Source organism: Atractosteus spatula, chromosome 27, assembly GCF_055471065.1.
Source record: "Atractosteus spatula isolate fAtrSpa1 chromosome 27, fAtrSpa1.hap1, whole genome shotgun sequence".
Classification (NCBI taxonomy): domain Eukaryota; kingdom Metazoa; phylum Chordata; class Actinopteri; order Semionotiformes; family Lepisosteidae; genus Atractosteus; species Atractosteus spatula.
Genome location: NC_142732.1, coordinates 10359059 through 10382771, shown reverse-complemented (window position 1 = coordinate 10382771; position 23713 = coordinate 10359059). Strand labels below are relative to the sequence as shown.

Here is a 23713-nt window from a genome sequence, read left to right as displayed (position 1 = left end):
GCTCACCGAAACCCCCTCCAGAGGTGTGTCGTTCAAATCCGGCCCGCTCCACAGACGCAGACAGCCCGTCTCTCGCTCTCTCCCTCTCTCCTGGTAGCTGCGGTGCGGAAGGGGTATTCCTCTCTGGAATCGAGGGAGTCACGTACCAGGGAATGAGCGAAATGAGAAGTAAATGGAATCACGAGTTCATTCAGAAACGGATTTGAAAAACAACCAAGCCGGGATCGGAATTCTGCCATCCACGGTGTTTGCATTTAAAAACACACGTATGGAGAGGGATCGAATTAATCTGTCCGCCGAGCGGAGGCAGCCCCATGCTGCCGGCTCGCCTCGCGCGGATCGGCCCCCTCGTGCATTCCGGATGAGCCCCGAGTTTCACGCTGCTCCACCATGGCAGCTTCCCAGCCAACTCCATCCCTCCCGGCAGACGGCTGACAGCACGGAGCGCGCGGTGAATACCAAGCACAGCGGCCCCCAGGCTCGCTCGCTGTCCCTCCACCAGCAGGGAGGGGCCCACCCGGGACGATCGGGCCCCAACTGAGCCGGCGGGAGGGGTATTCTAGCCTGCCAACACAAACCTGTGCCCACCTGGCACGCCAGCCTGATGCCGAGGAGAAGCTGCTGCAGGCGGGAAGACCCCCCCCCGGACCACCTGAAGTCCAGCATGCAGGCTGCTGCTGGTCCACTCAAGAGCTGGACACCAGCTGCTCCAGCCCCTTTAAAACCGCTGAGTAACAGGGGGGGTAGATCCCGGGCAGTGAAATCCTGCCCTTCCAAATCCATCCCATCGTGAGATGTGACTGCAGTGCAACCAGCTGACTAATGAGAGAACGAAGGTATAATCAGTGTTTTCCCAGCCTGTACTGGAGATAACCCCATTATCCAGAAGTCCTCGAAGGAGCAGGGGTCTTGATTTCAGAGAACAGCGCGTCATCCTGCCAGCTGCTTGTTTCCCTCCTGATCATCACCAGCAGTGTGAGATTGATAAAATCCCAATTACGCCTGAAACAAAGGACCGAAGTGCATGGTAACTCAATAATGGGCTCGCTGCTTCCTGGATGGAGCTATCCGGAGCGTGCTTTTATACAACGAAAAACTGGTGCAATAATATAACTGCATATTTAATGGAGTTTCTCCTGTCTGGAGTGAGGGCCTCTGTATTTCACCTTTTTACTCAGCTCGGCACTGGGGGAAAGGCTTGTTACTGGTATAACACAAGTGGCTCTCCTGCCTCCCCCTCCTCCTAATGTTTCTGGGTGTAAATCTACAGCGAGACCTGGGGCTCAGGCCGCGGTGCGCTGGCGCTGGGCTGGCCACGCTGCGAGACACACACCATGAGACCAGCCGGAGGATCAGAGGCACGCTCTGTCTCAGCTCGCAGTGTGCATGTGACTTAATCCCAGCTCGATGTGGGAAAAAAATGACCACGCACAACAGCACAAAAGCACCCTGTACTGTTAGAGCAATAAATAGGCGTGGACTTCCGACGACAACCCGAGTCAGAGTTGTGGACGTCAACCAGGTCCTGGTGCAGTTTAAATAGCCGTGCCAGGTCTGCCCGGACCCGCTGTGTCTGGCACAGCTTTTGGTTCCTCGCAGCAGATGCCCGTGGCCGCGACTCGCAGCGTAAATAAGCATCTGGGGGAAACCCTGCCATAATGTGCAGGAGCACAGGTTCATCACCTGGTGCCGGCTCTTCAAGAGAGCCAAGGAACCGGAGCAGCCCAGACTGTTTTTGCTCTGTGCCGAGCGAGCCCCAGCTGAGCAGGACGGAGGGCGCCGCCAGCTGCCAGCCTCTGGCCAGCCTCCCCTCCCTTGCAGCCAATGGAGAGGGGGGCGAGGTCGCGCCCTTGCCCATGAGCCTCGGCGCTGGGGTGCCAACGGCTTTGGAGCAGGCGCTGCAGGGTGCACACTGCCTACCAGCGACTTCCTCACACGTGCGCTTTTACATCCAGTACAGGTTTGCTGGACCCAGTAGCTGTGATCCACTGCCAGGTTACAGACTGATAATGCCCTTGTCTCCTGCCCTGACACTCCTCATTACTGACTTATATAGCCAATCTAACACACACGCGACGCCTAGCTAAGTAAAACTGCCATTCGGCACATTTTCTTATTGGAGCTACTCAGAGGTGGTCAAAGCGACCGAGAAGCAGTAAACGCATTAGACGCTCAGGCTGATGGCATTAGAGCTCAGTGTGCATGACAACTGAGCAATGCTGTGTCCTTGCCTAACCACAGTGGGGACAGGGAGCGCACAGCTTTGATGCAGCTGAGATGTAAAATTAGAAACAATAAGAGGGGTGGAAAGAAAGGGAAGGGGGAATGTTTTAATTAAGGAACAGTGTGTGCTGTACAGAGGAGCTTAGCAGTCAGTCCCTCATTCTCTCTGACAGAGTGCCCATTTTAAATACAATTTTTATAGATCATGCAGATGGACCATGCATATATAATATAGGAGTGCTTGATTCATATTCCCTCATGGTTGGTATTTTTATATTAATTCAAATGATGATGAATCTCTCTCTCGGGTGCAACGCGGAGAGAGGAAGTGGCCTCTGTCTGGCTCTCTGAAGTGTGTTGTAGAAATACTGGGAAAAAGAAACACACACTCCTCCAAGACTGGGCCTGAGAGAGATCCATTGGCTTCCTATAATGATTGAGGTGTGACTTGTTGCCTTTTCTGTGCTCCTGAACCTGTCTACCCTATGAATTCAATATCTCAGCGAACTCGGCTGTAGAATGCACTCCTACGAAAACATTTTGGCCAGGAAGATCCTGGAGGACACAAAATAGTGTCACGGAAGGTCATTGATGAACAAGCGAAGGTGCAACACTTAAATGCTTCCCCTACTGTGGCTCCTTCACACAGCTTCGCAGTCTCAGTCCAAAGAACGGACACCTGTCATTTCAAACAAAGTCAGCCTGCAGCTCGTTCAAGTTTAACGACAAGTTTAACGCCCTCGTTTATCAACAATAGATTTTTGAAATGTTAAACCTGTTCTTGGGTATAACACTAACAGTCCAAGGTAACCAAGTTCAGTCAGGCAGCTGTTATTTATCTATGCAGAGCTGCAGATAATAATAATAATAATAATATCACTTTATTAACCTTTACAATTTCTTGCATTAGGAATTTGTCTTTTCGCATACCCCAGCTTGCTCTCCATGAAACACACAGACAGAGAGAGAAGCTGGGGGTCAGAGCACAGGGTCAGCCATTGTACAGCGCCCCTGGAGCAGTTGGGGTGAAGGGCCTTGCTCAGGGGCCCAATGGAGTAGGATTCCTCTGCCGGCTGTGGGATTTGAACCGGCAACCTTCCAGCCACAGGCGCAGATCCTGAGCCACAGAGACACCGCTCCGCCCCTAGATATTAATAATACCACCCTGCTCGAGTCTTCACTACTGCGCGCTGCAGTGGGGTTTGATAAGGTAAACACAGCATCACTGATAAGTCAAGTTAAATTGACAATTGTTTATTGAAGTGAATTAGTCTTTTGTCCCAGAGAATGGAACCAATTCATGCATTTTCTGGGATGGCAGCAGAGGCCAAGCTGATAGACCTGCTTGACCTTGGTCTGCTGAAGAGTTTGCTATCTTAGAGACGGCAATCTTAGCAGCAGTGCCGAAGCCTAGAATAGAATTGGAAGCCATTAAGTGTTCTGCCCGTCTTGAGCTCTTTTAATTGATGCACTTTGGGATGCAGCCTCCTCCTGCACCCAGTCCGTGAGCCGGGAGAGGGTGCGACAGGGATCGGGGATCGGTGGGGGATCCCAGATCACACGGCCGCCCCTGCAGAAACCTCTCGCTCCGCAGCTGCAAAACCGAGCGGCTCAAACACTGTGCCCCTGCCCGCGATCGAACTCGTTTCCCTACGCGTGTCGTGTCCGCCCATCGCCCAAACGGGCTCGATCCGTTCCTAACCACAAGCACGAGGAAAAAGCAAAACAGGGGAGGAGGGGGAAAAGCCGGCCAACAACAGAAAATAACGTTTCTTTGCAGCTAAACAAGGTGCCCATAAAAAACACATTAGGAGCAGCAGCAGAGCGAAGCGTTGTTGTTATAGAGGGGATTGGCTCTAGAGTTTTAATTTTCAAGTGTATTTAGCTCCGATGCCGAAACCCAGCATGTCCCCTTGAACGAGGCAGGATTTACTGTTTCACTGCAGGGCTGTGAACGCAATTTGCAGCCCCGGCCTCTAATCTCTGTGAATAAAGAGCAGGAGGTCTGGGCGGCAGCACAGAGTGCAGGCAGGAGCCCCTGAGAGGCAGAGATCTTGGCTAATCTGACGGGGGAAAAGGAGTTACAACTGAGATCCTCCCAGCAAGGTCACAGCTCACAGGGAGAGAGGAGATAGGAGACAGGAAGGGGAGAGAGGGAGGCGGGGGTAGATATGTAATGGAATATGGCACGACACAGTACAGATTTCTACAGCGCTTTCCTTGAGACCTGATCCCAAGACATTTACAGTACAAAACTCGGAACTGGAGCTCAAAGGGAAAAGTCTCAAAAGAGGTTCCAAAGAGAGGCAGCGTGACAGCTGAAAGAGCAGTTTTAGGCCTGGAATCTGAAGCCCCAACTCCTTAGAGTACAAGGCAGGAGCTGGGACATACAGTACAGTAACAGTTACTCCACTGGTTTAAACAGATCAAGACATGCAGAGATGTATACAAGCAGGAGCTCCCTTACAAGCAGTGTGAAAAAAGAGTGTGAGCTAAGACTTGCTTCAGCCATCTGGTTTCTGTTTTTCTCCCAGTCTTAAATCAGCCCTTACGAATCGGCTTAAAGCTGTGTCCCTTTCCTCCGACGTGCCCACTGCAGGGCTGAACTCCCGCTGGCACAGCGGACCAGCCGAGTCAGCACTGATTGGAGGAGCGATGTGTGTGTGTCGCTGACATCACTGCTGCACAGCCAACCGGCACAAGAATCTGGGTCCCTCAGCTCGTGAACCAGCCCAGACTCAGACTGGACTTCTGAGCAGAAGGGCTCGGCCTCGGCCGCCCGAGCTCAAGTGAAAGACAAATTAAATCCCGGAGGCGAGAGTGCGGGAAGGGCAGACTGAATTCCTGTACGAAGGGCAGAGGGCAAGAGAGAGGGAGAGGAGGGGTGACTGGCCAGATACCTGAATTGCGGTCACTTCTTCTGTATGCAAAGAGAGGGGAGGCGGTACAGAGGAGGGAGGAAAGAGGCATGCAGAGGAGATGGTGAGTAGGGATGTGGAACCTCAGCGAATTTAAGCAGATTCTGCTTCGTATTCAAAGGCAGCCAAAATAAAACAAATTATCTATCTCGTCAAGGTAATTACAAGCAGCTCGAGCACTGAAGGATGATTGTGCTTGACTTTGCTTAAGTGCTGGTTTTGCACCTATTATTCTTCAGTAATAAAGTGAGTAGGAGAAATAAATGCCTTCAATGAGAGCAGGAGAAATGAAAGGATGCCTGCACACATCAGTACACACTTGTACACACCTGCACACGCCTGCACACATCAGTACACACTTGTACACACCAACACATGCCTGCACACACCAGTACACGCCTGCATTCACCTGCACACACCAGCACGCCTGCACACACTTGTACACACCAGCACACACCTGCACACACCAGAACACACTAGTATATACCAGCACGCACTAGCACATGTCTGCACACACCAGCACACGCCTGCACATATTAGTACACACCAGAACACACTAGTACACACAAGTTAAAACCAGCACATACCAGTACCCACCAGCTCACACTAGCATATACCAGTACACACTAGCACATGCCTGCACACACCAGTACACTCTAGTACACACCAGACACCAGAACACACCAGCACACACTAGAACACACTAGTACATACCAGCTCACACCAGAACACACTAGTACATACCAGCACACACAAGCTAAAACCAGCACATAACAGTACACACCGGCTCCCACTAGTACATACCAACACACACCAGCACACCAGGTCTGCACCAGGCACGGGTCAGCTAGACCGCTTTCATCTGGGGGAGATCTACTCCTTTAGGTAGCTTGAAAACAGACAATGTTTATTTGCTAAAATACTGCTGAAATAACTTCACTAGGGACAATCACATCCAAGAATTAGATGCTTTGTGAATGACTGATGTAAGTTTGACTTAACCCGCATGGTTAATGGACAGCCTCCTGGACACAGGACGAGGGGCTCGAACCCCATTCAGAGTGAGTGAACCAAGGGGCAGGTGTTTGCGTTGGACACACTGTATAGAGCTAATTTCCCTAATGATTGTGATTAGGAACAGCTGTGTGAGATTGACTTGCTGTTGTTATCCTTCCCGAGCTCCAGTTAGTAACGTCCATTGAGCAAATTAGTCTTCATTCAAAAGCTCTGAGCAGGAGAACTCTTCTTTTCTCTTTTGTTTCTAACTTTACGCAAGCGGAGATGCCTGTTCATGGGCACCCATCCGAGAACACCCTCTCGCAGAGTGTGGCTGGATCACACCTGGTTCCAGAGGCCTGAGGAGTTCCAAGCTGGATAAGGCCCAAAGCCTGCTGTCTCAACAGGCACCTACACCGTGCAAATGATTGCTGCAGTTGTGTTTTCAATGAGAGTGCAGGCAGACTGATTACCTGTAGACTCAAGGGGCTAGGGCTCATGTTGGCATACGTTAAGACCCGCGTGTCTGGGAGGCTTCGGAGCCATCCGCGGCTCTTCTTCCTGATCCCAGCAGTTCTGGCTTGAGGCCCTGGCACACCTCCGCGCCCCCGTTCCTCTCTCCAGCTCTTCCGGAGAACTGGAGCATCTGTCGGCTCTTCCTCCCCGAAAGCAACACGGGGGTGAAAAGCTGCAATCGCCTTACAGCACAGAGCAGCAGAGCCCTGCCGTCTGGGAGGCCCGCTGCCCGGCTGCAGCAGATCACCCGCAGGTTCGCCTCAAACGTCAAGCGTTCATCGTCTCCTGCAGTGAAACCGAGCACGATGCCGGCCGGCTGCGGCCCTCACTGGTGAACCTGGATCAGGCTGCAGCAGGCGGGGGGCAAACGATTGTGAACGGGTGAAAACACACCATTGCTGTGGAGCACAGGGCCTCTGTTCTGGCCACCCAGGGCCGGAGTCGTGTCTTTGCTCCATCCCCGACCCCATGATCACCGGGGGTGGACAGACCCCATGGTGCCCAGGAGCCCGAGGCAGGATATAACCCAGCCGGCTCTCCGACAGATAGGCGAACTAGGAAACTCACAACTTAACCATCCCCCTTGGTGAAGCCACGGCCTCCTCTCCATCTCCTGCCTGAGCTCAGCAGGGACCACCCCTCCCCTTGCAAAGAATTTAGGAGTGACAGCATGCTCTGGGCTCCTTCTCCCTCTTCCCCGCCGAGCGGAGCTGGCACTGCCACACGAGGCAGAAGGTCGCGGCCTTTCCAAGGGATGTCTGAGCCTCGCACCGCCCCGAGGTGTGCAGGCCGGGCAGATCGGGAGGGGGAGGATCGATAAGAGCTGAAAGCCATCAGCCCTGGCCTGCCCTGCCTTCGCCCCAATTCACACCGCTCGGCGTGACGGCCCAGCAGAGATAGCCAGACAGAGCCAAATCGTTATTTTTTAAATTAATGTGATTTTGCTGGGGTGATCTGTGTTTTAGTGCAGTTGTTGTTGCTATTTTTTTTAGATTTCCTTCTTCCTTTCAGGAAAATAATCAGCTATTGTTAGGGTAGTTATTGATTGATAGCCAGGCAGTGGGTAAATGAACTCTGCAGGGCCACTCTGATGTATTTCAAATATTGACATTTTAATGCTGTTATAGATCACTGCAAATAAAGGCGACCTTTCAGTAAAATCCCCCAGTTCTCCCCAATCAAAGTTACAAATGTCTCCGATGTGAGGCTGCTGTCTGTTCACCTCACCTTGCAGAGGAGCCCAGATGTACAGCAACACGGCACACTTTCCAAGCCTGTCCTCACCCTCCGTCTGTCTGTCCTAATACTGGCTCTGATAGACCTGCTACCCTCATTCTCCTCTCTCAGTCTCCTGACAGGCCTGCTGCCCTCTCACTCTCCTCTTTCACTCTCCTGACAGACCTGCTGCCCTCTCACTCTCCTCACTCAGTCTCCTGATTGACCTGCTGCCCTCTCACTCTCCTCTTTCACTCTCCTGACAGACCTGCTGCCCTCTCACTCTCCTCTCTCAGTCTCCTGACAGACCTGCTGCCCTCTCACTCTCCTCTCTCAGTCTCCTGATAGACCTGCTGCCTTCTCACTCTCCTCACTCAGTCTCCTGATAGACCTGCTGCCCTCTCACTCTCCTGACAGACCTGCTGACCTCTCATTCTCCCCTCTTACTCTCCTGATAGACCTGCTGCCCTCTCACTCTCCTGACAGACATGCTGCCCTCTCACTCTCCGCACTCAGTCTCCTGATAGACCTGCTGCCCTCTCGCTTTCCTACAGACCTGCTACCCTCTCACTCTCTGTGACACACCTGCTGCTCTTTCACTCTCACTGCATATTTCTGCTCAGCAGAGCCAGAGCACTGAAAAGAATTGGAATTAAAACAGGCACAGATAACAAAACGAGATAGGGAAAAGAACCTGGGGTAGGGAATAGATTTTTTTTTCAAAAGCAAATGCGATTATTATCAGTCTCACGTTCCTCACTCTCTCAACCCGGGGCTCCATTTCAAAGCTGCTGTCCCGTCTCTCTCAGGTTGCAGCAGCTCTTTACTGGCATGCCAACGTGAGCAAGCGCTGCCAAAAATACAGAACTCTGTCCACACGGCCAACACAGAGGGCTGGCGTGGAGCTCAGCTACAGTGTGTCTGTCGTGATGTGACAGCCAAGGCTCCTGCAGTCACTAGCCGCAATATTAGGAACAATAGGGGCCAAACTGAAAATATCTCAAAAACGAGTGTTGTTCACTGGGGTTTTCCTAATATTTTTGCCACTGAATGTACAGTATCACTGCTTCCTAACTCTCTGTGCTGCAAAGAACTCCCCCCCCGCAACTCAGTCTCCATCTGTCTCGAAGGAACTGTCTCCTCTCTTTCCTTCTCTCTGAGGGTCTGTGAACTTCTGATCCCGTCCTCCGACGCTGGTCTGTGTCCGCTGACGGGCAGAGACCAGGGATGCCCGCAGAGAGACGGGCAGGGAGCTTGGGGGCAGAGTGGAGCGCGGTGTTGCACAGGGCCAGCTCTGGGGAGAAGGCTTGCCTGACATGTTTTCAAGGCTGCCTTTAGCTCTGTGGGTGTTGGGCAGCCCTTCCTGTGTTCCAGCACTGGGCCCTGTGCTCGCTTGCTCGCCAGCACTCCCCCGCACTCTGAATCGTGAGCGAGCCCAGCAGCTGCTGTCAAGGCCTACTGAGCCGGGGATCGGGGGAAATCTCTGTTCATTCACCGCCTTAGTCTCAGGCCATGCTGGTTTAGACTCTGTGGAGCTTGGTTAAGGCAAAAGCCTGCTGTTCCTGCTGGCGCTGCATCAGTAGATAGAGCAGTATCTGTGTGTTTCACAGTCTCTCTGCCCACCTGGGTTTGAGGGCAGATTTCTCCCCAGCTCCAGCTGCACTAAAGCCTTGGGATCTGCCTGGCCAAGAGGCTCGGGGGTGCACACATCCCGCAGAGAGTGCACACAGGGAGTACACACCCCACAGAGAGTGCACACAGGGTGCACACGCCCCACAGAGGGTGCACATGGTGTGCACACACCCCACAGAAAGTGCACACAGGGTGCACACACCCCACTGAGAGTGCACATGGTGTGCACACACCCCACAGGGAGTGCACACAGGGTGTACATGCCCCACAGAGAGTGCACACAGGGTGCACATGCCCCACAGAGAGTGCACACGCCCCAGAGAGTGCACAAGCCCCACAGAGAGTGCCCACGAGGTGCACACGCCCCACAGAGAGTGCACACAGGGTGCACACGCCCCACAGAGAGTGCACATGGTGTACACACACACCACAGGGAGTGCACACAGGGTGCACATGCCCCACAGAGAGTGCACACAGGGTGCACATGCCCCACAGAGAGTGCACACGCCCCAGAGAGTGCACAAGCCCCACAGAGAGTGCCCATGAGGTGCACACACACCACAGGGAGTGCACACAGGGTGCACATGCCCCACAGAGAGTGCACACAGGGTGCACACGCCCCACAGAGAGTGCACACGCCCCAGAGAGTGCACAAGCCCCACAGAGAGTGCCCACGAGGTGCACACGCCCCACAGAGAGTGCCCACGAGGTGCACACGCCCCACAGAGAGTGCACATGGGGTGCACACGCCCCACAGAGAGTGCACACAGGGTGCACACGCCCCACAGAGAGTGCACATGGTGTGCACACACCCCACAGGGAGTGCACACAGGGTGCACACGCCCCACAGAGAGTGCACACAGGGTGCACACGCCCCACAGAGAGTGCCCACGAGGTGCACACGCCCCACAGAGAGTGCACACAGGGTGCACATGCCCCACAGAGAGTGCACACAGGGTGCACATGCCCCACAGAGAGTGCACACACCCTAGAGAGTGCACACGCCCCACAGAGAGTGCCCACGAGGTGCACACGCCCCACAGAGACGCTGCCAGCTCGGAGCGGATTACCTGGTGTCGTTGTTTGCTTGCTTTCAAGATTACATGAAGCAGGGACTTACAGATCTTGCCCTACAAAGTCCCCCCCAAGCATGTCCACAACAGGATCCACTGGAGTCAAGTTTCAACAACAGCAGTTGGGCAGCTCGTTCCAGGCCCCCATCACGCAGTGTGAAGAAGCTCCTCATGTTTCCTCTGCAGAAATGCTCCTAAACGAAATTACCCCGAGCCCCTAACATTATTACTGACTGTAAAGATACTCCCTGGATTGCTTTAGTCAAGCCCTCTCAGGTCTGTGAATACCCAAATCAAGTCGCCATCTAATGACCACTGTTCCAGACTAAAGAGATTACAATCTGTGTGTGGCATTTCATTTAGGACGCAATAATACTCGTTTTCCTCTTTGGTAATTTGACAATGTAGAGAACTTTGAGGTGCTCTATGAAATAAAGCATAATGGGATTAACTGATTATCAATTAGAATGGCCATATGGCCCACTAACTCCTGGAACAGATTTACAAAGGTGCCTTAAACACATTAAAAAAAAACTTTGTGAATTCAGCATTTATCCCTTTTTTAACTGAAACTGGAGCTTAGTTAACGATATTTGACGCTACAATAACAATGGTTCATGATTTGAGTCGATGCACGGTGGAATTCAGTTTCCGTTGAGATTTTTTTGTGTGATCACACCTAGTTACCTTAATTGCCTCTCGGTAATGAGAGCTGTGTCCTAATTTGCACAGACGCTCCCCGATCGATAATACCGATCACCTGTCTTTCCCGAGATCGGGCTGATGGAGCTGCAGGTGTGAGGGAGATAATTAACAGCATATGCAAGTAATCCGGCAGTCACTGAGCAACAGACACGCGAGCAAATGAACAGAAAACAAAACCTGTTCACGAGAAAGGATGGAAATTCTGAGCCGTGCTGTAATGCAGATGTAGTGGCAACATCAGGGAGCTCCATACTCCTTCCCACACCTCGACAGCCTGTGCTGGTTGCTGCGGCCGAGACAGCCACCCAGATTCCTGCTCATGACTGTCAAGCCTGAGGCCTGTACAGTCTGCTCCCATGATTCTCTCCCAGTTTGCCCTACTGGTTTCCCGCATGCAGAAGGATGGCAGTCAGATCTAGGACATTGTTGTTTGGGAAATTGTGAGCAGAACTGACCACAGTCTCTGCCCTGTGCGCCAGCAACCTGAAACCCTACTGTACCTCTTGCCAAAGTGTGTCCAGGTGCTGCTCTCCATCTCAGCTGCTTAGAAACTGAACACCGACTGACCGAGTTCCTCGTTCCTCTCAGGGGTTCAGCAGGTGGGCACAGGTGTGGTAGTATTGAGTGAAGTGCCAGGAGAGGCACACAGACGGGCAGGCAGCCCCCGGACAGGTGGGGGTAAGATATAGGGCTTCCCAGCGAGCTCCAGTGCGAGAGATTTAAGAAACAGGTAGTGCCGGGTTCATGAGACAGAGCCCTGCAGCTCTGAGTATAGCAACGCAGGGGTCAGTTTTCGGCATAGCGTCAATGACAGCTCAAAAGCCAGGTGAACAACAATCTCGACAGAACTTCCTTAACACATTTACAGTACGCTGACGGGCCTGTCCCTGCAGCTCTGCTGGCACAGACACAGAGAGATCAGGAAGGAAGGGAGATGGAGACTGGAAGAGGGTCTTTCATGTGTGTGTGTGTGTGTGCTTGGATCCGTGATTAACGAGGCTCTTAGGTTTGTTTCCTTTCACTCCTTTCTTTAACTAGAAAGGTCACTTGCAAGGACGACCTAACCTGGAGACCCATTCACACATCCGCATTTACTGCAGCGTCCCACCTAGGACTCGAACCCAAAAGCCAAAGCTGACATCCAAGACGGGTGTTCTGCCTTCATTTCACAGCACTGAATCAGGATTGTGAGACGGGAGAAAGAAATCGAATTATTGTACAGCAGAGAGGAACACAGGATGACGAGAAAGACGTGGAGGGAGAGACGGAGACAGACAGAGCCAGCTGCCCAGGTCAGCCCGGCAGACTGACAGACAGGTTACTGCTGTGCTCTAAAGACAGTACTTGCCTGAACGCCCTCCATTGTGATTAGCAGAGCTCAGGCGCAGTACAGTTGATGAACTGACATTACAGGGGATCAATGGCGGGCTCTCAGGGTCTAAAAACGGCAAGTTAATAAAAAGGGATTACTCTGTGGAGATCCACACCATCACCCTTCTTGTCTCCTGTCTGAAAACGAGCACGGATCGAGTTCCATTCCCATCAGTAAATCCAGGGAATGGAGCACATGTGTTTGCAGACTGAGGGCACAGCAGCTCCGCGCAGAGCTAAAAATGAAAACACAGTGCCATGCTCTAGAGGTCGGAGGTCGGAGGTCAGTCAACCAACACACACAGCACATGGAGTTGATCAGAATGAGACAATTATCAGTTTCTTCAGATCTCGTGCTTCTGTCGTCATTCATTCCAATCTTACACGCTCCCAGGTACATCTTTTCCTTTCGGTTCAAAGGTTTCTGCAGGAATATAGATTATGTCTGGAACTGAGGTATAGAGGTGGTGTGTGCGTGTGTGGACATGGTTCTCTACAATAATGCAGAAGTCTCTTTCTAGTTCACTGGGCTCTGTAGTACTGACTGGAGCTGAGCTCCCAAATACTCAATTGAACCCTTACTTGCACTAATTATTTAACCTTTGATGGAGGTATTTCTCAGTTCTTGAAATGTTGCAGGTCTCATGTTGCTTCTGAACTATTACAGACACCCTTAAATCTCCGTCTGCAAAATCAGTTGACTGAAAGCCAGAAGAGACTGAGGTACCTGTCCTACTGTTTATTGTTCAGTCGCTGATGAAAGCAGATGGTTGATGTCCATCCTCTATGGCACACAACTGAAAGGACTTGAGCTGGAATCGCCCAGATTCCCTTTAGTACTTCCACTGCCTGCGGTAGCAACTGCAACCCGCCTCACTTACCATACGCCACTGTGTTTGTGCCTGCTCCCTTTTGAGCTTGGCATTGTGTCACCCGCTCCCTCTAATCGTGCTGCTTATTTTAATAAGGCTAGGGCATCGTAACTATGTAACAGAGGTAAGCTGCTGCAATGCTGCTATGGCCTCCTTAACGAGGAGTATTAACAGATGAAAGTGTGTGTGTTGGGGGGGGGGGCTTGCTCTGCTGCTGTCTGGGGAGACTGAGTGAGGAGTCAGTGCCTGCGCACAACGCCAGAGTCAGCACTAATTCCAGCAGGCGGCCAGGGGCACGCCGACACGCGGCTGACAGCAGGGAGATCGGGGAGCAAGGGCGGGCACTGACAGGCGCTGACAGGGAGCAATCAAGCCTGCCCAGCTCCAGTTCCACGTGAACTGCGCTCTCTCACCAGCGGAGGCCGTGTGAAACTACCTGTGCTGAGGAAGGAAATCACTGCCTGGTAAAAAAAGAGGAGGTATTAACATCTAAAGTGCACACTGCCCGCCCTCTACAGCAATATCAGCTGTGAAATAAGAGTCCCCCGTTACAAGTGCTTACAATAATGCGTACAGTTTATTGCTTGGCTGTGGCAGCAGCTGCAATAATTCGCTTTATCCTACTGCACACAAAACGCTTCGCCTGATCCTTTTTCAGAGTCCATATGGCACGTTTAGGGTTTTTTTTTTTGCTATTTTTGACGTCCAAATTCCGGTCAAGAGAACACCACTGCAGATTCGCAGCGCTGAACGCACCAGACCGTCGCTGTCATCTGGCCGGATTTTACTCAGCATGCCGCCAGCCTGCTTTCTCACTCTTGAATAAGAACCCCCTCGCAGCAATCGGTCAGCTGGGCTTACGAAGCGAGAGGCCACCAATTACAGGCCAAGTCTCCAGCAGGAAGCAGGCCTCAGACTTTGAAAAAAAACAGCAGCGAGAGGACCGCGGCAAACAGGAGGGAGTCATCAGCTCGCCGACACCCTCCGGGCATGCGTGGGGAGCGCTGATTAAACCAGCTCCGCTTATTTGCACAGCGGAAGAGCCGTCTGAGATCCGTGAAAACCTGTCCGGGCCCAGTTGCGGCGCGGCTGACTTCACGGATTCACAGCGGACAGCGGGATGTACGGGAGCAGGCAGTTTGGCGTTAAGGACTTTGGGGGAAGAGCAGTCCATCCTTTATTGTCTCCGGCTTTATTCCAGGGATTCCGGCTCAGCGAGTGAGATTAACAACTCCTACAGCCGTGGCTGTGTAGCGGAGCTAGTTCGGAGATGGTGACGTCAGCACCCTCCCTGCGTGTAGCAGGGACCTCAGCCGCCTGGGCTGGGGGAGGTCTCCTTTAGCTCACTCGGCTGGTTCCCTGTTGCGTTACGTCGGGGACCCGGGTTCGCGCCCCAGGTGCTGCGGGACGGAACGGTTGGCGGAGGGCACGAGCCCCCGCGGAACCGCGACGATCACAGCTGGGGGCCAGCAGCCAACGAACTCCAGCAGGATCAGCCGGCAGCCATGATACCAGCGTGGCGCACAAGAACAGGTAGCTGGAAGTAACGGTCCAATATGCACAGTGCGCAACCAGGGTCTTACCCTCTAGCTCAGGCTGTGGTCAAACTCGGAGTAGCAAGAAAATCAGTGCTACTCCGCCCAAGGCACAGTGTGGCCGGGACACGGGATAACAGGCACAGCGGGACTGCTGGAGAGAGAGAGAGCTGCTCTCCCTCACAAAACGAGCGATCGATCGATCAGAGAGCGACTGGGAGAGGGGGAGTGGCAAGGCCTGGGCGCATTTACTTAAACTGAAGGAAAATATATCAACCAAGCGAGAAAGAGTAAAGGCACTGTCTTCCCCAGGAGGGGGCGCTGTTCTGGATCTGCCAACAGTGAGGTGAGCCACATCTGTGCTGTGAAAGCAGCTGAACCCAAGACACGGGTGTTTACAGCAATCAGCCACGAATTATAAGCAATCACCTGGAGCAGGGCTCTGTAATTGGGATGTTAAATTACACAACATTTTTCTAGTTTGTTGTGGTGGAAAGGATTACCCATGATTGGATTGAACTCCGAATTTGATACCAGTGTGTAATAATTCCAGCTCTCACAGAGCTGTCCCTGATTTAAACGCAAGAGTTCGTTCTATAATCAACCTTGATATTGTTCTTTCCGAGCAGATGTTTTAGATTTCAGGTTTTCGCTCTGGAAATGGCTGGATTTCATGGGAGATTCCTGCTGATTGGCTCTGCCCCAGCAGAACCTGTTTCCTGTTCAAGTCTGGAAACAGGTCAGCCCTGCGGCTGAGAGGTCAACTCCACAAGCAAGGGAAAATCACATGAGTTAGGCCACACTGCACTCAGCGTCCTGGGGAACGTACTCCTGTCTCTTACTACTGCAGCGTAGGCTAAAAAATCTCAGTGCAAACAATTAGGAAACGTGCACTCCTCTTCCTCCAAGCTGAAGACCATCTGACTTCTCTGTTTCATTTCCAAACCTCGCCTGAAGAACCGATCAATCACGACCAAGGCACAAGCAGCAGGAGTTTATTTGCAACGTGTTGATTGCACTGCACTCCAGCCTCGGAGGAAGGGACAGGAAAATAATTTCCCCACTCTCTGCATCGATGTGACGATTGCACTTTTGCGGCAGACCTGGGCCACCCTGCGGACGGGGGGGCACCCTGACCTCACTGGGGCGACAGAAAGACTCGCGGCTGGCTCTCTGCGGCAACGGCAGGACCCCCACGCTGACGGCGCGCAGCTCCGCGGCGGGGGTGGAAATAAGGCATTACCAACGCTCAGATGGTCAAAGCCGGTGCCCAAATCCCACAGTCGATAGGAGCTCAGCTCACAACAAAGGCTTGCCTCCTCCTCCCCCCCTCCCCGGCCATGGACAGTAAGAGCAAGGACACGATCTGGCCTCTCGCCTGCCTCCAGCCCGCCTTCATTTCCATCTGCTGCAGATGTGCACGGCTGAGGTCAGGGGGCAGGCTCACAGAACCGCTTCTCGCTTCTGACTAAATAGAAACCCCGCGGCCTCGCCGCTCCAAATGAAGTCATTAGACATTCCAGAAGGGGCTCCAGAGCGCTCGCTGGCGCGCGCGGACAGGGCAGGAGAGGCCTGGGCACCAGGAGGGCGGCTCTGGCGCCGCCTGGGAGGGATGCCTTATTCATGAGGGCTGACCGCAGCCCCGACCTGCCTCATCCTTATTCAGCGCGGCGCCCGGCACGCGTGCAGCCCAGGGACGGCTGTTTTTCCGTGACCCCGAGAAACCGCAAGGCCGCGCGGGGGGGGTCGCTCGGGTCGCCCCTGTGCCGAAAGCCCCAAGCTGTTTAATTATTCACTTAACGACGAGGCCGGTGGCAGGCGCCCGGCATTACCGCCGGAGAGAGAGAGGGCTAGGACAGGGACGGGCCGCCCCGAAACGCTGGCAGCGCCTCGCCGGGCGCTGGCTGTCCGATGATGAGCGCCCTGCGACAACGAACCGCCATTCATTTGAGAACTGGCACCATAACGAGGCAGAGAGAATTGGATTGATGCAGTGAGAGTCAGTGGGACCCAAGCAGGCTGAAACCCCGAGTGCCCGGCAGGCCTGCCTGAACAATCCTCTGCTTGGCACACGCTGACCTTGGCGCCAGGCCATGCTGGCAGACCTGTGTGTCCCTCCTCAACTGCAGATACAGCTCTTATGGACTCAGAGGCAGAATTTGTCTTTTCGCATACCCCAGCTTGCTCTCCATGAGACACACAGACAGGAAGAGAGCTTGGGGTCAGAGCGCAGGGTCTGCCATTGTACGGCGCCCCTGGAGCAGTTAGGGTGAAGGGCCTTGCTCAGGGGCCCAACGGAGTAGGATTCCTCTGCCGGCTGCAGGATTTGAACCGGCAACCTCCCAGCCACAGGCGCATGTATAGCTGTGCCCCTGTACATCACCACATACACGGCCGATTTTCTTCTCTCTCTCCCACCTGAAGAAGGCTCCACAGCCGAAACGTCGTGTTTCTCTTCTTCTCTTTCCAGCAGGGAACGAACCCTGACTTCACACATGCACGTTCATGTAGTAGCGGCACAAACCACGTTACCGCCGAAACGTGCTGCAGCCTCGAATTCCCGCGCAGGGGCTTAATCTCGTCAACGCGATCTGCATGCCGATCTCTCCCGCCGGCAGGATGAAAGGAGGCGCGTGTTAACCAAGAGGGGGGCCGGAGCCGCAGATGGGGGAGATGGGAGGAGAGATACCTGCTCGCTGTTCTCAAAGGCGAAGCCCGCGGGGATGGCGCCGAAACTGGAAAGACATGGGGAGACATCGGCTGGGATGAGACGGAGCAAGTAGCAGGGAGCAAAAGAACAAAAAAAAACAAGATAAAAAAGCCCCAAGTTGCGCGTTCTGGGATGAAAAACAAAGGCGGCTCTTGGAGCTGGCGGAGACGGAGCTAATCGATTAGGAGAGAGTCCTGCTGAGGCTGTATTAAATTAGCCCCTCTATTTGTGGAGCATCAGCTCCCTGCTTGAGTCCATCAGTTAAGAGTTTTATATTTAATTAATTGACATGCATGTAGCAACAATGCGCAGATAACAATCGCATTAAAATAATTAAAAATCCAGCCGAATTAGCAGCTGCTGGAGCAGGGTTCGGAATAAACGGGTGGCGAGGCATCGCAGGGCACACGAGGAGCTGGGAAACGAGAGATATCACCGATGGAGGTGATAAAACAGCTTCCTGATGCACACTGATACCGCACAGCAATTAAAACCCACTTAACCCGTCGCTGTGCACTGCTCTGCTCACAGAGGCCGAGGCAATGTTATATTGCTCGGGCAAAAAAGAAAAGAAAATTTAATTTAAAAACTGGCTCATCAAAATGATCAGCAAAAAGATTGCCAACTGGGGGGAGGTGACGATGCCAGACCATGCCACTTCTTTTGCGACTCTGTATGTGTTTTAGCTGACCAGCCTGTCTTGTTGGAGCCCCCTTTATACAGCGGCACAAAAACAGGTCTTGCCACACACGCGCTTGGCATGGCAGCAGCATCATCTGTCTGAGCTGCCCAATATCCCAGATCCTGATTTCCCATGAGCACTACAACAGCCTAACGCTCCTCTATTCAAGGAGCAGGTGCCACGCTCAATACAATGCAGCAGAGCTCAGCGCCATGCTCTTTCGTTCCATCCTCATTTCTAATCTGCAGCCCCGCAGTCCAACGTCTCAGTCGTTCCCGACATCGGCTTCCTGCGTGAGCGTCAATGTCGGGCCCTGCGCAGAGGCCACAGGGCCCAGCTACGAGATCCGGGCGCGGTTAACGTTGTTTTTCTTGGGCAGTGCTGCCCACGTGTCATTTCCAGTAGGCAGGGCCCTGCCTTTCGCCTGACATTTGCTTTGAAATAGAGGCGGGTGCCAGGGATTGAAGCTTCAGAGGGGAACCAGACGTGGTTCCCAGCTGTCGAACCTGCGAACAGGACATACCTGATCGGGGGAGGAGGAGGAGGAGGAAGCGGGGGGGTAGAGGGAAGGTTTTGGTGGGCATCTTTCAGCACGCAGCAAATTATCGCAAAAGGTCAATGAGTGCTGAATGTCAAAGCCAAGCCCTGGATCTGCGAAAAAATTAATTTGTCTCCAAGGAAAGGAAGCAGATCGTTCAGCTCCCCTGTGCTTAATTCATTTGGCAGCATGTAGGAGACACACCAACGCTGAGAGTTTGAAACGAGGAGAGAACAGCTGTGGAGCAGCATTGATCCGGACAGAACAGGGAACCATGCCTTAAACCAGAAATCAATTTTCCTCCAGATATATTCCCATCACGACGAGAAATTTCTACTTCTCTCTGAGCCCGCCTGACAGGGCAGGAGCTGAATGGCTGCCTGTTGCCCCAGGACTTAAAACGAAGGTGTGTGGCACCCACAGCTAACGGACAAAGAGCTTCCAGCTGCTTCCCAGAGCAGAGAGCCCGACTGCTGTGCGAGGCCGAGGGAACACAGACGCTCTGGGCCAGCGTTGGAGCGGTATCGTCACAGTCAGGAGAGCTCACGCAGAGCAGATAGCGGGATTGAGCCACATGCCCCGTGCCTGCTGATGTAAAAGCAGGACCGTGACAATGTATTAGTAAGCAGGTGCACAAAGGAAAAAAAAAACCCATTGATATACTCATTTGGTTTTGACACCAGGCATTTACAGACACACGGCTTGCAGACACATGCTTGGGCTACATTCTGACATGGCTGTCCAAAGAAAAGCAGAGACATGCAATGCACTGAGCCCAATTTAACAGGTCTGCGCGCACTCCTACAGCAGGAGCGCTGCAATCAGTCCCATGAAGTGTGCACTGTAGTGCGATGGGCAGAGCCAAGATTCTAGATGCTGGGCAACTGGGAAGGAAGTCACAGTGCAGCATTAGTACAGTAAGTGTGCAGTAGCTGAGCAAGTGTGCACTAACAGTAGCAGTGCTCTGTCCTGAGCTGGCAGGCTGCTTGATATGGGTTACAAACTGCCCCTTGGTTTTCCTGAGCCCTCATTGAACCATTCCAGAAAGGGCGCGTCATCCGGGCGCAATTAATATGCGAGAGCCGGTGAGTGTGGGCTCGTTAAGGAGGGGCTGAGTGGCTGCAGAGGGCCATTTGCATAGCGGCAACACACCAGGACTGCAGCTCACGGATAATAGGAGGAAGCAGGAGGCACCCCTGCCCTCGCCAGGCTGGATGTGCCAACACACGCTGCCTGAGCCCTTAATTAAGTGCTGTGGAAAGACTCTCTTCTCATCCTCGCTGGGTCAAGGTATATGCAGGCAGGTTCCCCAGTTTGCCTCTTTTTCAGCTCATGTCTTGCATCTGTTTGACTCCCTGCTGCTCCAACTGCTCCTGTGTTGGTACGTAATGGAGAAAAACCGTGAGGAGGAAGGACAGCCAGCCTGCTTGGGCTCCTGAGCTGAATCTAAGTGGGGATTACTGGTTTATGGGTTCATTAAAAGACCTTTTCTGAAATCTGTAAACTCGGTTGTGGCGGTTTTGAGGTGAGTCGCTACAGTGGATTGAAAGAAAGTATCCAAAACGCGTCCGTCGCCACCGAAACAGCGGCAAATAAGAACAGGTTTGTGTCTCATGCAGCACTGCGGCTGCAAGTTACTCACGTCTGTCTGTCTGTCTGGGCTGAAGTTGTGCAGTTGTGAGCTGGGCTGATGGGAGACAGGCTGGGGGTACAGCACAGCAAAACCTCTCGCAGAGTAGACAGGCACAGAGCGGACAGCAGTGTCCCATTAGGGTCCCCAGCGACTGCAGGAAAACTCTCCAGGTACATTCTCATTACTGGCACACAATGTGCACCGTGATAAAAAGTTCTGCCTAGTAACAAATTCTGTTGCCAGGGCTGTCCGAGCGCCTGGGATTGCAGTTAATTTTTCTCTCATAACAAGCCTAAGGCAGGTACAAGTGCATGAGCAGGCGCCATTAGGCCCATCCTGCTCGTGTGGGTGCTGGTACCTTACAGATCCAAGAATCTAGACCGACCATTCCTGGGGAATATCCCACGACATCTGCTTCGACGCCATGGCTGCTGGCTCACGACAGCCCGTCTTTAAGTGCCTCTCTCTGTCCCCATCAGGCTGTGGGCTGGAGTTCCTGCTGGTCCTGTGCGGTCTGGAGCTGTCCTGGTCGTGCCCGCGCCACTGCGTCTGCTACACCTCCCCCACCACCGTCAGCTGCCAGGCCCACAACTTCCTGGCGGTGCCCGAGGGCATCCCGCCGCACAGCGAGCGCATCTTCCTGCAGAACAACCGCATCCACCGGCTGCTGCGCGGCCACTTCAGCCCGCACACCGTCACGCTCTGGATGTACTCCAACAACATCACCTACATCGAGCCCAGCACCTTCCACGGCTTCACCCAGCTGGAGGAGCTCGACCTGGGCGACAACCGCTTCCTGCGCGCGCTGGCGGCGGACACCTTCCACGGGCTGTCCCGCCTGCACGCCCTGCACCTGTACCGCTGCGGCCTGAGCAGCCTGCCCAGCGGCATCTTCCAGGGGCTCAGCAACCTGCAGTACCTCTACTTACAGGTAACGTCCAGCAGGGGGCCCCCTTCCCGCACTGCTCCATCCCCTCCCTCTCACAATAAGAATTCCTTACGCCTACATAGCGGAGCTGTGGTAGCTGAGACGGCAAGGGCGTCTAGCTCCTGAGCGGAAGGTCCCGGGTTCAATCCCAGGTAGGGGCAAGCGATGGAGCTTGCTCTGATTCCTTCCAGATGACTCCCAGGTCCACTCAGCCTGCTTTCCAAGTGACTACTGGGGGTTAATCCTTCTTGAGGTGATAGGCCGGCCGGAGTGTGATGCTGACCACATCAATTCCACCTCCAGTGTTGGATGGCCAAAGAAAAGTGGCCCTTGCCCCCCATTCCCCATGGGCTTTGATGGCCTGAAAAGGCCATCACTTAAATAGCACTTTTCTGGACACTCCATTCAAAGCGCTTTACAGGTAATGGGGATCCCCTCCACCACCACCTGGATGATGCACCAGTACTCTCCCCACACACCAGCTCTCGGTGGGGAGGAGAGCAGAGTGATGAAGCCAGTTCAGAGAGGGGGATTATTAGGAGGCCATGATTGGTAAATGCCAGGGGGAAATCTGGCCAGGACACTGGGGTAACATCCCTACTCTGTTACCAAAAATAAATGCTGAAGGTATAGAATACTTCCTGAATAGTAGCAGGAAGTCCACAGAGTAAAAGGATATGAAAAAGACACAAATCCTAGAATCCAAAATCCAATGGGCAGGTGACAGTCAAAACCGAGCAGAGACAACACAACCGAGGAAGCCGATCCAAAACGCAAGGGCAGAAACCTAACCAGGGAGTAGTGGAAGCCAGGGAGCGAAAATAGATCAGTTTAGAAGAAAAGGGAGCTCCAGAAGAGACTCTGTAATAGTGACAGGAGTGAAAGGTGATAGGACGGTTTGTTTAAGAGGGTGCGTGTGGTTATGTGAAGGCATTTGTGAGTGTGAGTGCGTCCGGAATGCGTAACATACTCTTTTCAAGAGACACTGCAGGATTTTTAATGACCACAGAGAGTCAGGACCTTGGTTTTACGTCTCCTCTGAAGGACAGCACCTTTTTACAGTACAGTGTCCCCCATCGCTATACTGGGGCATTAGGACCCACACAGACCGCAGGGTGAGCGCCCCCTGCTGGCCCCACTAACACCTCTTCCAGCAGCAACCTTAGTTTTTCCCAGGAGGTCTCCCCTCCAGCTACTGACCAGCCTCACACCTGCTGAGCTTCAGTGGGCTGCCAGCTGGGAGCTGCAGGGTGATGGCTCATGATACTCATAGACTCGGTAGTCAAGAGTGAAGAGGGTTAGTACCCCATTTATACATGCAGTAAACTCACAAATTAGTTTTACTACCACGTGCTGGGATGAATGAGCACTCAACCAACCTTTAAGGGCTGAAATGAACAGAATTAATCACCACTGCGAGAAAATTAAACTGTGGTTTTGGGATGCCACTATTTACATGTAATAATGACAAACTTTATTTTATATAGTGCCCTTAAAGGTGGCTTCTCAAAGCACTTTACAGAATGACAACAACAAAAAATACACAAGATATACACAGTGAAAATACACAATGAGAGGAGACAGTAGATGGGGTTACTGAATACTGGAGGTGGTAGGAGCAAACGGGTAAAGAACAGAACCAGTTAAGTAGAGGCTCTTCTAAAGAAGAAGGTTTTGAGTCTTTTGAAAGAGTTTAAGGAAGGTGAGTCTCTGATATCCTCAGGGATAGAGTTCAAGAGCTCTGGGGCAGAACAGGAGAAGACCCTGTCACCCATAGAGTGTAGACAGGCTTAGGGGACAGATAGGAGACCAGAATTAGAAGAGCGAAGGTTGTGAGGTGGGGAGTAAGGCTATAATAGTTCAGACAGGTACTGAAGTGCCCAGCCATGCAGAGCCTTATAGGTGAGACAGGAAGCCAGTGCAAGGACTCCAGCACAGGAGTAATGTGATCACTTGCACTAGACCTGGTCAGGATTCTGGCTGCCGAATTTTGGACATCCTGGAGTTTGCTCAATGTGGATTTAGAAACCCCAGCGAGCAGGGCGTTACAGTAGTCGATTCAGGAGAAGACAAATGTGTCGATCAGCTTTCAGCAACAGTCAGCGATAACACAGGACATAGTCTGGCGATATTGCTGAGGTGAAAGAATGACGTTTCGACGATATG

The 23713-nt window shown here is 52.9% G+C and overlaps 1 protein-coding gene across 1 annotated transcript in view; it reads left to right on the top strand.

The window, feature by feature from the left end:
- The window catches only part of rtn4rl1b (reticulon 4 receptor-like 1b), a 108449-nt gene that overhangs the window by 81561 nt on the left and 3175 nt on the right, over positions 1 to 23713 (top strand). Inside the window, exon 2 of the mRNA XM_088906869.1 lies at positions 21099 to 21550. Within this exon, the coding sequence (XP_088762995.1) occupies positions 21099 to 21550 (452 nt within the window). The remainder of the gene's footprint in view (positions 1 to 21098; positions 21551 to 23713) is intronic.